The sequence below is a fragment of the Pleuronectes platessa genome, chromosome 2 (assembly GCF_947347685.1).
Source record: "Pleuronectes platessa chromosome 2, fPlePla1.1, whole genome shotgun sequence".
In the NCBI taxonomy this organism is placed as follows: Eukaryota; Metazoa; Chordata; class Actinopteri; order Pleuronectiformes; family Pleuronectidae; genus Pleuronectes; species Pleuronectes platessa.
In genome coordinates this window covers 13,703,980-13,718,269 of record NC_070627.1, presented here as the reverse complement: position 1 = coordinate 13,718,269, position 14,290 = coordinate 13,703,980, and the positions used below count along the sequence as shown (strand labels likewise).

Below are 14,290 nucleotides of genomic sequence, written 5' to 3'. Positions count from 1 at the left end.
CCCCCCCTTAATTCCATGTGCTCCAGAAGATAAACTCTAAGAGCATTTTTTGTGAGCACAATTGCACCTTGTTGGTGATCAGTAGAAAAAATGTAATGTGGCCTGGCAGAACGACATTCTTGACGAAACCTGAATTAGATTATAATCCCTTACGTCACCTCTATAAGCAAACTTCATTTTCAAATGACATTGTTTGTGGGACTATGTCAAAGCATGCATCAGTGATTTATCTATTAAAAGAAAGCCACAATGTATAAAGCTTCACGATCAACCAAGAACAACAAGTCATGGTTGAGCATCCCTTCTACAGGGTTTGTAAGAGGCTTGTGAGCAGCAGAGTTGGCTGGAATCAAACTCTGCAGTGTTGTGTTATTGGCTGCACACTGATCTTAGTAGAGACTACAGATAATGTAAACAGTAACAGCAGGGGCGGATCCAAGGGCAGGGTGGGGTGCACTCGCCCCCAGTAATAATAAGAGTAACATAGGGTTCGGGCCAGGAGGCACTGACCCTAGCTGTAATGTGATTGGCCCCTGAAGTGCCCCTGTCCTGTCAGTAGCACACAAACAAACAAGTCACTTTCAAAATACTTTGTTCGAAGCTATAGAGCTAACGGTAAACAAGGAATGTGCACCTTACTGAATCTGGAATTGAACGTTAATGCTGTACATATAATTGGCCCCTCTGTGTAAAATGTAAAATCGTGGCCCCTGATTAAAACGTATATCTGCTGCTGAGTAACAAAGATGTTGAGTGTTTTATTATCACTCGACTGCCACTCTGCCATATCACTTTACCCAGTAGGTGTGTTGTGCTGTTTTAGTCTGGCTGGTTTCTGAGGCAGACAATTGTTTTGTATCAAGTAGAACAGGGTTTGGTCAAACCAGTCGAGCTGCTGCGTGGGAGCTGTGTGTGTTTCTTCTGGCATCTTCCTCCCTCTGTGAGCTGTATACTCAGCTTGGGGCAAAGGTATGTCATTTCCTTTTTTTTGTTTTGGAGCAGAACTTGTTTGTCTAGGTTGTCACGCAGAGGTACCAATGCTTTGCCGACGCCACACAACAAGATAAGGAACATTATTCAGTGCTGCCACCGAATCAGCCCTGAAGTTTTGTATTTATTTAAAACACAGGTATGACATTCTTTAATCCGGCGTTCAAGGTGGCGTCGGTTTAGATGAAGAAAAAGACAAACAGTTTTGAACTTTGACCGGTCGAGGCTGTGCCATCGGTTCACCGTGATTGGAATTCAGAGCAGGAACTGGAATGTTTATGTGCAGTTGAACGTGATGAGGGACTGAGCTGGGAGTGAAAACCAGAAAGAGGGAGAGACATAGGAGACAGAGTGGGTGGGACTTTGCCTGAGTCAGGACGCTGACACGCTGTATGGAGCAATTTTTACATGACTCACAGTTCTCAGCAGCTTCAGTATCATGTAAGAGCTGGAATACACTCCTCAGAGGGAATCACACAGAGTGGGTCACCAAACACAGTAAGTAACCACAGTTATATTCCCATAGTATTACTGGTATAACATGATGTAATTTCTAATCTTATGTTATATATACTACTTGCAGTGTTTGCTTAAAAAAAGCCTGAAGGTGCTTCACTTATTTTGTTGATTAAGAGATTTGTGAATTTGTCAAATTGTTTTAGTCTTCTTTGATTTCATTCGCATCAAGTTTTATTCCCAGCAAAGATAAGACTGTGACAGGAAACCTACACCTGCAATAATGTGTGTCTCTTCATCATCAGGCCACAAACAAAGTGAAACCAAAGGTGTCCTCTCTGCTCACCTGTGGCCGGTGTGCAGTTTATTCCTGGATACTGCCAAGTTAATCTCTGAACTGTAAAGTCATGAAGCAGAGGAAGACACTGGACTTGTTCATCAAGATGTTAAACTCGCTCCTGGGGAAAGAAATGCTGTAAAACTCAAATCTGTCTGAGTGTCCCGAGGCAGAATGTTTCTCCGGGGGTGGTGGATTTGGTGGGTTTTACTGACCCTCAGCCCGTCGACCTGCGGTTTGGAGATCTCTGGATATGAAAGTGATGAAGTCATTTGCTCTCAGGTATATTCACTATGCTTGTTCACACTGAAGAAGACATTTCCTGTGCTGCTGTTTTCTGTTGACAGATCACTCCTTTAATTTCCCTTCAGGACTGGCGGCTCTCACATTCAAATTTCCCCTCGTGGTGATTTATTGATTTATTTTTAAACATTTAATCAAACACAAATAGAGGGTTACAACCTTCTGTCATCTTATCAGACCAATTTGATCTTATACAACCTTCATGTCATTGTGGACTCCTGACCAGCAAATACATGCTCTCCACACTGATTCAGTGAAATGCTAAATTATCTTTACCTCCTTTTAGGGTCTCTCTGATTGCACCATGAAGGATGAGATAATCCTTCTGGCCGAGAATGATGGTGTGGACGTTCAAAACCTAACAGCAAACTTCAACCTCTGCTCAGACACCAAGGAGACATGTGCATTATGTTTGGTGATAGACACAGAGTTTCACATCCACCTGGATAAGAACATGGAGGACGAAGGCCCCTCTGGGAACAATGAGGAGGACGACAGTGAGGAGGCGAGGAAGCCAAAGGGTAAGCCTGGAGTCCATTGTCGTTTATTGTTTCCTACACCACGGAGGTTACGTTCTCATCTGTGGTTGTTTGTTGTTGTAATGAACGGATTAGCATGAAACCGGGTGGAATGATTTGGTATGCGTCAGAGATGAACTGATTACATTTCGGTCTGGATCCGGATTGAAGGGTGCAGCCAATCATTTTTCATTTTCATTGATTTCTCTGAGAATTATTCATGGTTCTGGATATACAAATATTTAGTGTTACTGTTTGACCTTGGTAGAGGTATGAACTCTAATCAGTTTGTCTACTCTTTATAATTTGCTATCTAACCAGTGTTTGTATGCCTTACATTCCTGTATGACTCAGCCTACAAAGTAAATAACAAGTTATGAAGGGATTTCCTGTCATCCCGACAACTTGGATGTGTTTAATTCCAGTAATGCATTAAAAGCTGCCCTCAAAGACACTTTAACACACAAGTGGAAACAGATTTGAACACCATCCAAAATCGGAGCTGTTGTAGCAAATCCTGAATGGAGGGGCGAACATGGAAGTTGGTGTGAAAGGGATAATGTGAATTTAACTGTAGCCTACATATGTGTGTTAATGATTGTTGTACACTTGTGGGTCCTTTTAATTGGGATTTTACATGGATTTCATACATTTTTCCAACAGTTAAATCAACCATTACCAGTGAGTTTTAACCAAGCCCCACTTCTGCCTCTCTGTTGCGACAGCTTCTCTGACAGTGTGCTATCAAACAGCGTCTACCATGCCCACATGCAAGAAGGCGGAGTTTTCTGTCAATCAAACAGCGGTTACTCAGCACAACAGGGCAAAGGTACTGTGCACTGGATTAAAAAGTATTTACTGCCAGCCTCGGTCATATCTTGTAAACTCTGCATGTGTATGTGTGTGACGTCTGTAGGTTTCCATGGTGATTACTAAACCAGCCGGGCTTTCCTTCAGCAGCAAAGTGATTGTATATCCTTCTAGTTTACTGCATCTAACTCAACGGGTTGTTGTTCCTTCTCTAGAAAAAGGTAAAGTTTGGTCCCTCAGAGGTTTAACATCAGAACGTCTGTTGAACTTGTGACACAGTGAGTGACATTTACTGTCTCACCATCTGTCCTCAGTGTGTTCCCTGGAGCTGAAGAAATGTGTAGAAGAGTGTCAAGGTGAGAAAAAGAATCCCCTACACAAAAACATTACCAGTGTTCCCTGTGTCAGTTTGCATTTTTATTTGTCTTTTGGCGGCTAAACCAGTTTTTCTTTTCCTCTTTTCAGTGCCCGAGCTCAGCATTGTAATCCCCAAGGAGAAGAATCACGTGGAGCTGCAGTTTGATGGCAAAAATAATAGCAGCCTGTCCGTGTGCATCCAACATGAGCACAATGGGATTTGTCAGGTTGGTGTCCAAACATGGAGGAGTTTTTGTATTTGGTGCAGAGGTGGAAGAAATATCGTGATTATTCATTCAAGTTGGCTCCAGCCCCCTCCCGATTCTTTAAGGGATGGATAATGGATGGATGGATGGACTTAATAATTTAAGTAAAATAAGTAAAACCACACTGCAAAAAATATTCAATAATAAGTTAAACTGAAATACAATGTTAGAACATAAATATTCAGTAAAATGTGCTGAGTACCAAAGTAAAAATTACTCCACAATGTTCCCATAATGTTGTATTATTGTTACATATGTATAAGTAGTATTCTTGGTTGTAGCTGCTGCAGGTTGAGCTAATTTAACACATTTATATACAGTTGGGTTGTGCAGTCAAACAGTTTCCACAGTTAGACAGATAGATAGATAGATGGATACTTTATTAATCCCGTGGGAAATTCAGAGTTTGTGACATGTGTTTTTTTGCAGTGAGTTAAATAGGACAAAGTCCATAATTCAGCACCTACATATCATTATGGTTACTCAACCTACATAAGCAAAGTAAAAAAAAACACTGCCAGCCTAATCATTGGCTGCTACGCAACCAGGAGAGACTCCATGTGTTTACTGCTTGGTTCGTAGTCCAGGAGTAACATCAAACAGAGCCAGTCTTACCTTCACCCTTTACACACATTTTTATAAGCTGATCTTTGGCTACTGTGAATCCAAATCCTGTGTAATAGAACTATTTTTACTCTCTGACATGTGACTGTGCAGAGCTGGGAGAGGAAGACCATCCCCCTCTACTCTGTGACCCACTGCATGTGTCTTAAGGTACAGTCACTAACACATCATGATAACATACCGCTGACATATCAACTTTGCTGCGTCCTGATGTGACTGACATGTTTGTGTTCTTTTAGACATGGTATGATCAGAACTTTGTGCGCTCTCGAAGATGCCCCTTTGCAAACATGGGTGAGAAGCCATGAGGTCACTGCTTTAATTTAAGTGTACAAGGCGCAGTGTGGGTTTATTTTGATCACTGTTATGCTGTCGTATCCTGTGTGTCCAGATTTCTCTCAGAGGAACGTGTGGCAGAACGTGTCAGTGTCTGTAGGCCAGGGTCAAACCAACCAGCATTGCGAACTGCTGCTGTGGAACCTGTCTGCCCCCTGCAGGCTGGAGGGTGAGGTGTGGCCCTGTCGCAAGGAGGGCAGCAGCTGCAGGGAGATAAGGGGCCTCAGACAACAGCTGGCAAATAAAAAGTGGAGACAAAACCGCAAAGGACTCTGGGTAAGAAAAGACTTAGTGACCCTAGTAATCCTCATTTTAACCTGTTTGTTGCACTGTGTGTGAAACAGTATCTATCTTGTTTCCACCTTTATTGGAAGCAATACAATAGGCTTTTTAATAGTGCGTGAAATATCCATGCTTGTATGGCTGCACCATTGAATTCAACCTTACTATTCACCATGTTAAAATGTTCATACATTTTGCTCAAACTTTAATTTTCAATATTCCTACATTTCAGATATTTGCTAGAATTTGAAAGTTTGAGATCTCCATTAGAATTTAGAATTGATTTCTGTGTGGCTGGGCAATGTGTGGCTTCATGGCATTTTTAAGAGTCTAATGAGATTCACAACTTTGTCCCCCTCAGGAGGAAACAGGGTATTTTGAAGACGTCGACCTTCAGCTGTCTCCATGTGTTATGGTAACGTATTCTCGGCCGTCAGCCACAGAGTATACATGATAATGCCTGAATCTGAATAACTTATCCATGTTTATCTATTTGTGCAGGTGAAAGTAAAGGGAATGGGACATGAGCTGGGTCCTTTCTGTTTTAAAAACAGTAAGTGACACTGACACACTTTATACAAACTGACACTGAAGTAGTATCTAGCTAGTATTTAGCTTGTGTACAATACACATGCAATGTACATTAAAAACGTATTTTTTGTTCTCATTTCAGCTGACAGGTGGCGCTGGGGTCTCCTGGTTGTCTTTGTCATGTTGCTGTTTTGCTTCGCTATGCTTGTGTTCTTTATACTTCACAGCTTTGTCAAGAGTGAGTTCTATATTATTCATCTTTTTTTTAGCATTAAGTGTAAATGTGGAAGAATAAGGAGGGAATCCTACAACACATGACATGAATGGAGAACAGTGTTTCATTTTTCTGCTCTGGAATTTGTAACCAACTCATAATAAGCTATAAGCGCAATCGTAGCTCGCATTGCTCCACCACATCTGATTGGCCACCGTCTTGCAAGTTCCTGTATTGAGATCAAATACATCCAGATCAAACTTTACATGTTCTTGAGGATCTCTGCATTATTTCTTGAGAAACTCCATGAAATGTGGAACACTTTATCAATATTTATTTGACTATCTGTCTTTTATAGAATGGGTGTGGAGCTGGCATCATGGTGGATTTGTGAAGAGTAAGTTTTTTTTCTACTTTTTCTATAAAATATACAATAGAGCAATCCCTGAAATTCATCCCCTCTTTGTAGTTGGCAGAGAGGGCCGCGTGCTGCTGCTGAGCCCCCCAGATGTGGATGATGGTGTTTCTGAGTCAGTTTGTGGACTTGGCTCTTTGCTCTGCAAGCAAGGGTTCAATGTGTCCGTGGACCAGTGGAGCAGGAAGGAGCAGTGCGCTCTGGGACCTCTGCCTTGGCTGCACTCTCAGCTACTGAAGCTAAACACCCAGGGGGACCGAGTTGTGGTCGTTTTGAACAAGAAAGCCCAAGAGAGAACGGAGGAATGGGTGCATAAACATAAGAGGGTTATCACGAAAAAGATGGCAGACGAGGGCCTTCCTCAGATATGGTCCCCTTACTCTGATGTGTTCACAGCCTCTCTGTGCCTCATTCAAGCGGACAAGCAGCAGGGCAGGAATGGAGAACGTTTCCTTCTGGTGAAATTTGACTCAAGTCCAAGCAGCGACAGGAACCTACCAGAGCTGCTTCAGGGGCTGCCTCTGTTCCAGCTTCCCCCTCAGACCCAGGCCCTACTAACTGAACTACGTCTGGGCAGGACAGGGAGGACATCAGGTGGAAAAATATGGACAGGATGGAAATGGGGAGGATCAGATGGATGGAGCGCAAAGACTAAAGAGGGATCAGACCAGCACAAGACCTCACTATGTAAATATATTGGAGTTGATACAAACTTGGAGACAATTCCTTTAAAGTTCCCTTGAATGTCAAGAAGGACATGTGCATCTAAGTCATGAAACAAAGATCAGACACTCTGAAAGGTGGACAATAATCTATATTGTTAACAAATTCCATTAAGACCAAAATCCACATTTAGCGTGTGATTCTATCCCTGAATACTTTGCAGACCCTCTAAGTCCATGTACAATGTTAAAGTTCCCATATGCGACACTTTCCCTTTGTTTTGTTTGACGTTTTGATATCCATCCAAAAATAAGTTTTAATCATCGAAAAAGTCTGACTTGCAAGAACAGGTGTTTTCTAAGTGACTCATGGCCAGACCAATAAAAGCAAAAATTTGAAAATTTGAAACTTAAAACAGTAAGATAAAAGTAATCCAAGTGGAAGAATCAGTGGAAGAAATGTGTTATATGCCTGCAGAGGCCAAATGACTAACAAGTCTGTATCAATGATTACAGATTTCCAGTAAATATTTAGACAAACTAAATCCTGAAAGGTTGGGCAGTGGATTCAGGTGGATACGCTGAGGACAGTGAGTTTTTTTATGTGATGTCAAAAAGTTACAGAAATCAACAACACACTGAAAAGCTATTTTTTTTTTTAAATAAGTGTTGTCCATTTCTCTGTGGGTTGAACTTGTTGATATTTTCCCATGATCTACATGGCGACTATAGACCTGCTTTATTATTCCAAAAGTAAAACGCAGAAATCAAAATTTGTACAACATGGAGCCTTTAATTTCCAATGACAGCTGAGCACAGTATTTTTAGCAAATGTTTCTCAAACTGGATGCTTAGTACAGTTTTCAGCTGAGGATTTTTTATTGCAGGACACGTTTGATTGTCTCAAAACAAACTGGAAAATGTCACCCAGTGTAACAACGTGGATCACTAGTGACTTTTAACTTGTTTCTGGACAACAGAGACATCAGGGAGGAATAAAAAACAACAGTAACTTTGTTTAGGTCTTTTTTACTAAACGTTTTTGATCATGTGTCGGATTTACAAAATATACTGAGACCTTTCCTTCAAGCTGCAAATTGATTAACTTTAACTCAACCTACAAGCCCACAGAGTAGATAAAGATTGTAAGAGCGTCCACACTTGTCTATAAATATATTGTCTATAAATAACGTTGCTTATTTCATCGTGTGCCAGAGCGCGGGCTGTGATTGGCTGTCTTTAAACTCGCATTTGATTCTGGCAGCCAAGTTGAAGAGGAGCACTTGTTATTTATTACATCACATCTTGGCAGGGCGGTGCCGAGAAACGGCTGTATGCTACGCTCGCTCGGGATGTTTGAGGCTTTGAATCAAACACATTATGTTGAAACTTTGACAGAACAGTCCCGAATGAAGTCGACGCACTTGAAGGAGGTAAATAAAACCAATGACTTTAAATACACTTCGAAGTTTTGTATCCAGCTTGTTTACAGTTAGAGTTGTTTACATTGTTAGAATGACTGTGATTAGATGTGTCAGAATGTGACTCAGTGTATACATGTTATATTTTCATAATAAAAGTTGAATGAAACGAGTCCTTATAAATAGTAAACACCATTCATGACCCTGATTTGTCATCAGGAATAAAGTTTATGTTTCAATGTGTTAAATCTCTGCATGTCTCTATTAAAGCAGCGCCACACAGTGGTGGAATAAGTCCTAACTAAAGCAAAATAAGAACTACCACAATGTGATAGATCTCTGTTACAATTCAAAGTCAATTCAAAATCTAAGTTAAAGTACAAAGGTACATTGATAAAACTACCAGAAAAAAGAGTGACACTATTTCAGAGCACCAGTTTGAACTAGTGATTTGAACGTTTTTTATTGTTGTACAGTCTATGACAGGTCCTCCTATTTCATAAGCAGATCATGTGTTTGTACGTAAAACATGTCTGAAATAGTGAAGTAGCTGGACCTGAATAGGAATATAGAGAAAATAGGGAGGCCGGAAGTCAGTCAAAGATGAAGGTGCTGTTATCATATTAAATGCAGCGCAGCAGGAAAACATTCTTGGTTTTAGTATTTTACGATTCTGACTTTTTACACAACAACAAACTACAAACCTGAACACAATAGTGATGCATCTCAAAGCAACATAGTCCTATATTCAGCTATGGACACAGAACGCAAGTTCCTACTATGAAGTTGTGCCTGAGGTAATCTATTATTATAAAAATATAATTTAGTAATAATAATATATAAGCTTAAAAAGTGTAGGCTACTTTTAAGCTATTACTTGAGGAAATTAAATGACAAACCTCTTTTTAATTTTATTTGTAAAAGAAATTGCCTTTCAGTTACACCCTTTGACAACAGGGGGTGCTGCAGCCCCCTCATAACCTTGCCTCCAACGTCCTTGAGTAAAATTATAGATATATAGGTCTACTATTGAAATTTAGTAAAATTATATAAAGTGATATGAAAATATCTAAGGTCTCATGTACCTGAATATGCTACTAGAGTAGAAGTTCTCTTATTGCCACCAACAGTCGTCTCTGTCCTAATCTCTTCTCTCAGCTTTAAATGCCAAAGTGATCAACAGCTACTCCTTCATTCATGACCACATGTACCATGAGATATAAACCCAAAGATGAAGCTTGTGTCCAGCTGTCGACAGGAGTTTGATGCCAGTTTTCATTCTCTCAACCTTCAAATATGTTTAAGTTCTGTTATATCAACGGAGGATATAAACAACCTTATTTTCTGGACCAGATGAGACTTTGGACGCCTCATGGGAAGCTGCTGCAGGCGGCTTGGCTGTGGTGTGTGTTGGCGTCTCAGGTGCACAGCTGTCCTGGTGCCTGCAGCAAGTGCTCAGGCCCAGAGAATGACCAGTGTGAGGGATGCAGAGCAGGATGGACGCTGCATAATAACACCTGTGTAGGTACTGTCTGCAGAGCACCGAGCGTGAGTCTGGGAATCATCACGTCGACATAGGATGAGGAGAATCGACATATAATATTTGTTTTGTTCTGTTTCCTAGACATTGATGAGTGTGGCACGGAGCTCGACAACTGTCCTCTCAACAGCTACTGCTTCAATACAGAGGGCTCGTTGGACTGCAGAGGTCAGTGGGTCTGATGATTTTATAAAATATCCCACAGCCTAAAGGGGTGACTTCAAATTACTTGTTTTTAACCAAAATCTACAGACACAAGCAATTACTAATATGGATTCATTACACTGGGCAATGTTGCTGGTATGTTGGATTGTACACCTCTTTTCAAACTTTACCTGGGTATTTATACTAAACTGTAATTTTTCCTCTAAACCACAGCATTTGTTGTAATGTATTTGCTTTCTCTTTAGTTAATCTTTCTTTTTTATTTAAATTGCTTTATGTTTTGATTGAAATGTGCTATAAAATAAGAATACTATAATAATAGTTTTTTTCTGTCACTTAAATGCAGCTATAAGAGCTATTGACAACACAGTGCATTGTAAGATAACATGTGACATAGTCATTGGTCACTCACACTCTTTCCTCAGACTGTGACCCAGCCTGTTTGGGCTGTATGGGCAGTGGACCAGCCCGCTGCAGAAAGTGTGCTTCCGGCTACAGGCTGACAGGGTCCAAGTGTTTGGGTAAATATAAATTAGAGATCATTTGATGGATTAATCACTGTGCATTAACTCTTCTGAGGAGCAGCAGTAAAGTTCAACTCGGTGAGACAGTGGTGCGCCTGTTCGTTATTGTGCTCAGACATAGATGAATGTAGCGACAGGGTGCTCGCCTGCCACGGCCTGGATGAGATCTGTATCAACACCGTCGGCTCATTCCGCTGTGACTGTGCCAAAGGATTCCACCACAAGGGAGGCGTCTGTGTGAGGAAGCAGCTGCCTAGTGAGTCCCATCACACGCACACAAGGATGTTCACAGCCACAATCTAACACCCTACCTCACTGCAGCCTAACCGCGCTCCCCCTGCAGGCGTTCAGCAGAAAGGCCTGTTTGAGGACATCCAGGATGATGAGGTGGAGGTGCTGCAGCAGATGTTCTTCGGGGTGGTGCTCTGTGCACTGGCCACACTGGCGGCTAAGGGAGACATGGTCTACACATCTGTATTCATAGGGGCAATGGCAGCCATGGCGGGGTACTGGCTGTCAAACAGGGGGGACCGCATGTTACACAGTTTTATGAAGGGACATTAAAACTCAAAAATAGCATTGCGTTCACCTGCCGGACATTGGACAATATAAGTTACTGAGCAGCCGAATTTAGATACAGACACTAAAAATCATTCACTTCAGAATCCGTTTTTATCTTGTTTATTTAATTGTGTCCCACTTTGAAGAGAAAAAAAAAGACATTTGGAGACTGTTCATTCCTGTGCATTAGGAGAAGCCACAAAGTAATTTTGCCCGTTGAAGCTTTGATGCAGTTTTACAGCTTTATTCAAGAATTGTTAAGTGTGTTCATAAAGCATAGCACTCAATATTTGTCTCTTATATATTAATCATGTTGTATTTATACTTCAGATGAAATACCATGTACATTTTTTTAAAATATTTTTTAACCCCTTTCCTCCACACCTTATTTTGTAGTTGGCTGCTGTTCATGTTGTTAATGCATCATTCTGCATCTGTCATCATTGGAGGATGATCCAGACTGATAATTGTTTTATTCAGTTCAAGAGCAGAAGTGTAGTAAGAACTCAAATGTTTTTCTTAAGTTGACCAAAATGTACTCAAGTAAAAGTATAAGTAGCGCATTCTCCTTTCTTCTTGAGTAAAAGTATTTAAAGTGTTAAAAGTAAAAGTACTTGTTCCTTAATACTACGGTCCACTTAATCATAACGGCTCTGGCTCAGCAGTGACCTCTTTTGAATCCATCACGGGTGTTTCTTCACCAGTGATGCTGCCTCTTTCTTTTAAATAATAAAACGTATTTCAGAGTTATTTCAGAGTACAGATATTTGCTGATATTTGGAGAAGTAAAAGTAAAAAAAGGACCTGAATCTACTTAAGTTAGAACAGATATATAAAACATTTACAGGAGTAAAGGAACTTTGTTATGCCACCACGTACAGTGTTAGTAATTCACACAAAGTGACAGAATGAATAATTGTTATTCAAATATGTTTCAAAGTTATCAAAATTTGTATTATCAAGAGTTGATCGATTTTAAGTTTGACGAGAAAATCACAAATGGAGACAGAAAGAAAGTCACTTTTATTTGATGGATATAAACAAGCTGGCCAACACTCAATAGTAATATTCTGATACAGCACATACAATAGCAAACTGGGGCACTGAGGACAGCCTCCTAGGTTTAAAAAACTGAAAACAATACAGAGTCTCCATGCTTCATTCAAAACTTTGACTCAGTCTCACTTTTTTTTTTCTCTGGGGTCTTCCTCTGATAAAGTTATTTTTTAAATAGATTTCTCTCTTGTGCATTCACCACACGCACAGACACACACCCGGAAAACAAATGCAGTTGTGCTCACACACACACACACGCACACATGTATCTCTTTTCTGAATACATTTACACCCCAAAAAACATGCTGCACTCTCACAAAACTGCACAGGCTGTCTACTAAGGGGACACAGTAAGTGAGACACACACATCACTCTCAAACACAACATCACACCGTCACGATGCAGATGCAATTAATGTATGAGGAATGATGCATCATGGGAGATTAGCTCACGTTCACACAAGTAATCATTCAACATGCTGGACACTCACATTTAACTTTGTTCCTAGGTCTTTTCTGTACAGATCAAACATTTACTTATACAAATAGTACAGGCATATTCAATAAATAAAGCTAACTGAAATACAAAAATCAATAATAAAAAAGTAAACACAATATTTGCTCTTTCAAAAAAAAAATGTTTCTGGCATTGGTCACAGTGATTTGTTTAATTCAAAGTTATCTAGCGATGTAGAACAAAAGAAAAACAACCTGTATACATTGATATAGTGAAAATGTGTGTTAGGCTTTTTCATACTTTTTTTGTGAAGGCCTTTTGAAAACTACTGGTGAATCTTCAGGCCTTTCAATGCTCACGCTCTCTACAACACGGCTGCTTCTAGGCACAGGTGCAGACTTGACTTCTCGAAATCCACCTCACGCCGAGTGCAACGTCAGTCATTCACAAACCAGGATCAGTCTAAAGTCTAAGCCCAGGAAACCAGCCCCAGCATCTAAGCCCCATTTCTCCCGAAACCTGTTTGACACAACAGCTGAGAAATCGCTCTGCATAGAGAACAGGAGATTATCCTTACATCGTCACTTTCAGTTGGCACGTTATGTAAAAATCTGCATGCATGGGAACAATTGAAATGTTTCATGTTGTCTACCATGTAAATCATATACGCTATTTCATGGTAGGAGAACCCCCTACTTCAAGTATTCAGTAGATAAGGACCTGAAAATGGAGGATTTGTACTCCGCCCCCCTGATGGTGAAGTGAGAGGATTTTCGCTCCTCTGTCTTGTTTGCATTGTCGTCCCTTCTTTTTTTGAGAAAAAATTAAATAAAATAAAAAATCCAAATCAGTACCTTTCTCTTAACATTCGTAAACACGAACACCAAAGCTTCACACCATCTGTTGATTCTTGGTCAGTGACAGGAGCCGTGAAGGTTCGCGGTGGAAGCAAGAGACGTAGAAATGATGCATGTATCCCCTCGGATTGAGGAAGTTGGGGGGACATGGAAAGACGTTTATATACAACAATCAACACTTGGCCGTTTAAGGGAGACACACAGGCACCATGAGAGGAAGGAGAGGAAGTGGAGGGGGTAGTAGTAACAGTCTAATTCAATTTTTCCACTACACTGTAACAATGTGTGTTGGTTTTTCTACGTTTATCAGCTTTTTAACCACGGTCACATGTCACCACTTCTGTTTACAAGACGACGACGACAAACACGCAAAAGAAATGTTCATCCCGACAGAGTCGCTCAAACCTCCACTTAGATAGTCCTTACTCACAAGTGCAAGTTTCCGTCGGCTGAGTGCAGCAGACGTAATCTCATTGCTACTTATGTGAGCTGCAAAAATTCTTTTTTCTTTTTTTTCTTCTGAGTTGCTACCACAGGGCAGGTGGTCTTCAACTGAGTTTTCACACGTAGAAAGGAATGTTATAATGTAATCATATCTTAACTTCTAAA

At 40.6% G+C, this 14,290-nt stretch overlaps 2 protein-coding genes across 2 annotated transcripts; both read left to right on the top strand.

The window, feature by feature from the left end:
- The first annotated feature begins 902 nt into the window (after positions 1-902).
- LOC128454361 (interleukin-17 receptor C) lies at positions 903-8,695 on the top strand. The gene is made up of 15 exons (XM_053437743.1): positions 903-1,488; positions 1,752-2,065; positions 2,373-2,607; positions 3,330-3,433; positions 3,521-3,635; positions 3,729-3,770; positions 3,880-3,998; positions 4,755-4,811; positions 4,901-4,955; positions 5,053-5,273; positions 5,641-5,694; positions 5,781-5,832; positions 5,953-6,048; positions 6,383-6,421; positions 6,494-8,695. The coding sequence occupies exons 2-15, from the start codon at positions 1,958-1,960 to the stop codon at positions 7,180-7,182; spliced, it is 1,986 nt and encodes a 661-aa protein (XP_053293718.1). The 5' UTR covers positions 903-1,488; positions 1,752-1,957; the 3' UTR covers positions 7,183-8,695.
- A 1,180-nt stretch (positions 8,696-9,875) lies between these two features.
- On the top strand, positions 9,876-12,857 carry LOC128461447 (protein disulfide isomerase Creld1). The gene is made up of 5 exons (XM_053446376.1): positions 9,876-10,047; positions 10,147-10,230; positions 10,653-10,748; positions 10,867-11,007; positions 11,095-12,857. Exons 1-5 carry the CDS (start codon positions 9,876-9,878, stop codon positions 11,313-11,315), a joined length of 714 nt encoding a protein of 237 aa, XP_053302351.1. The 3' UTR covers positions 11,316-12,857.
- Positions 12,858-14,290: the final 1,433 nt, after the last annotated feature.

Coding starts and splice junctions, on each gene's coding strand:
- LOC128454361 (XM_053437743.1), top strand. CDS start 1,958: ATGTTTCTCCGGGGGTGGTGGATTTGGTGGGTTTTACTGACCCTCAGC. Junction 4,956..5,052: donor ATGCCCCTTTGCAAACATGG/GTGAGAAGCCAT, acceptor CTGTGTGTCCAG/ATTTCTCTCAGAGGAACGTG. Junction 6,049..6,382: donor ACTTCACAGCTTTGTCAAGA/GTGAGTTCTATA, acceptor TGTCTTTTATAG/AATGGGTGTGGAGCTGGCAT.
- LOC128461447 (XM_053446376.1), top strand. CDS start 9,876: ATGAGACTTTGGACGCCTCATGGGAAGCTGCTGCAGGCGGCTTGGCTG. Junction 10,048..10,146: donor GCATAATAACACCTGTGTAG/GTACTGTCTGCA, acceptor TCTGTTTCCTAG/ACATTGATGAGTGTGGCACG. Junction 10,231..10,652: donor GGGCTCGTTGGACTGCAGAG/GTCAGTGGGTCT, acceptor CTCTTTCCTCAG/ACTGTGACCCAGCCTGTTTG.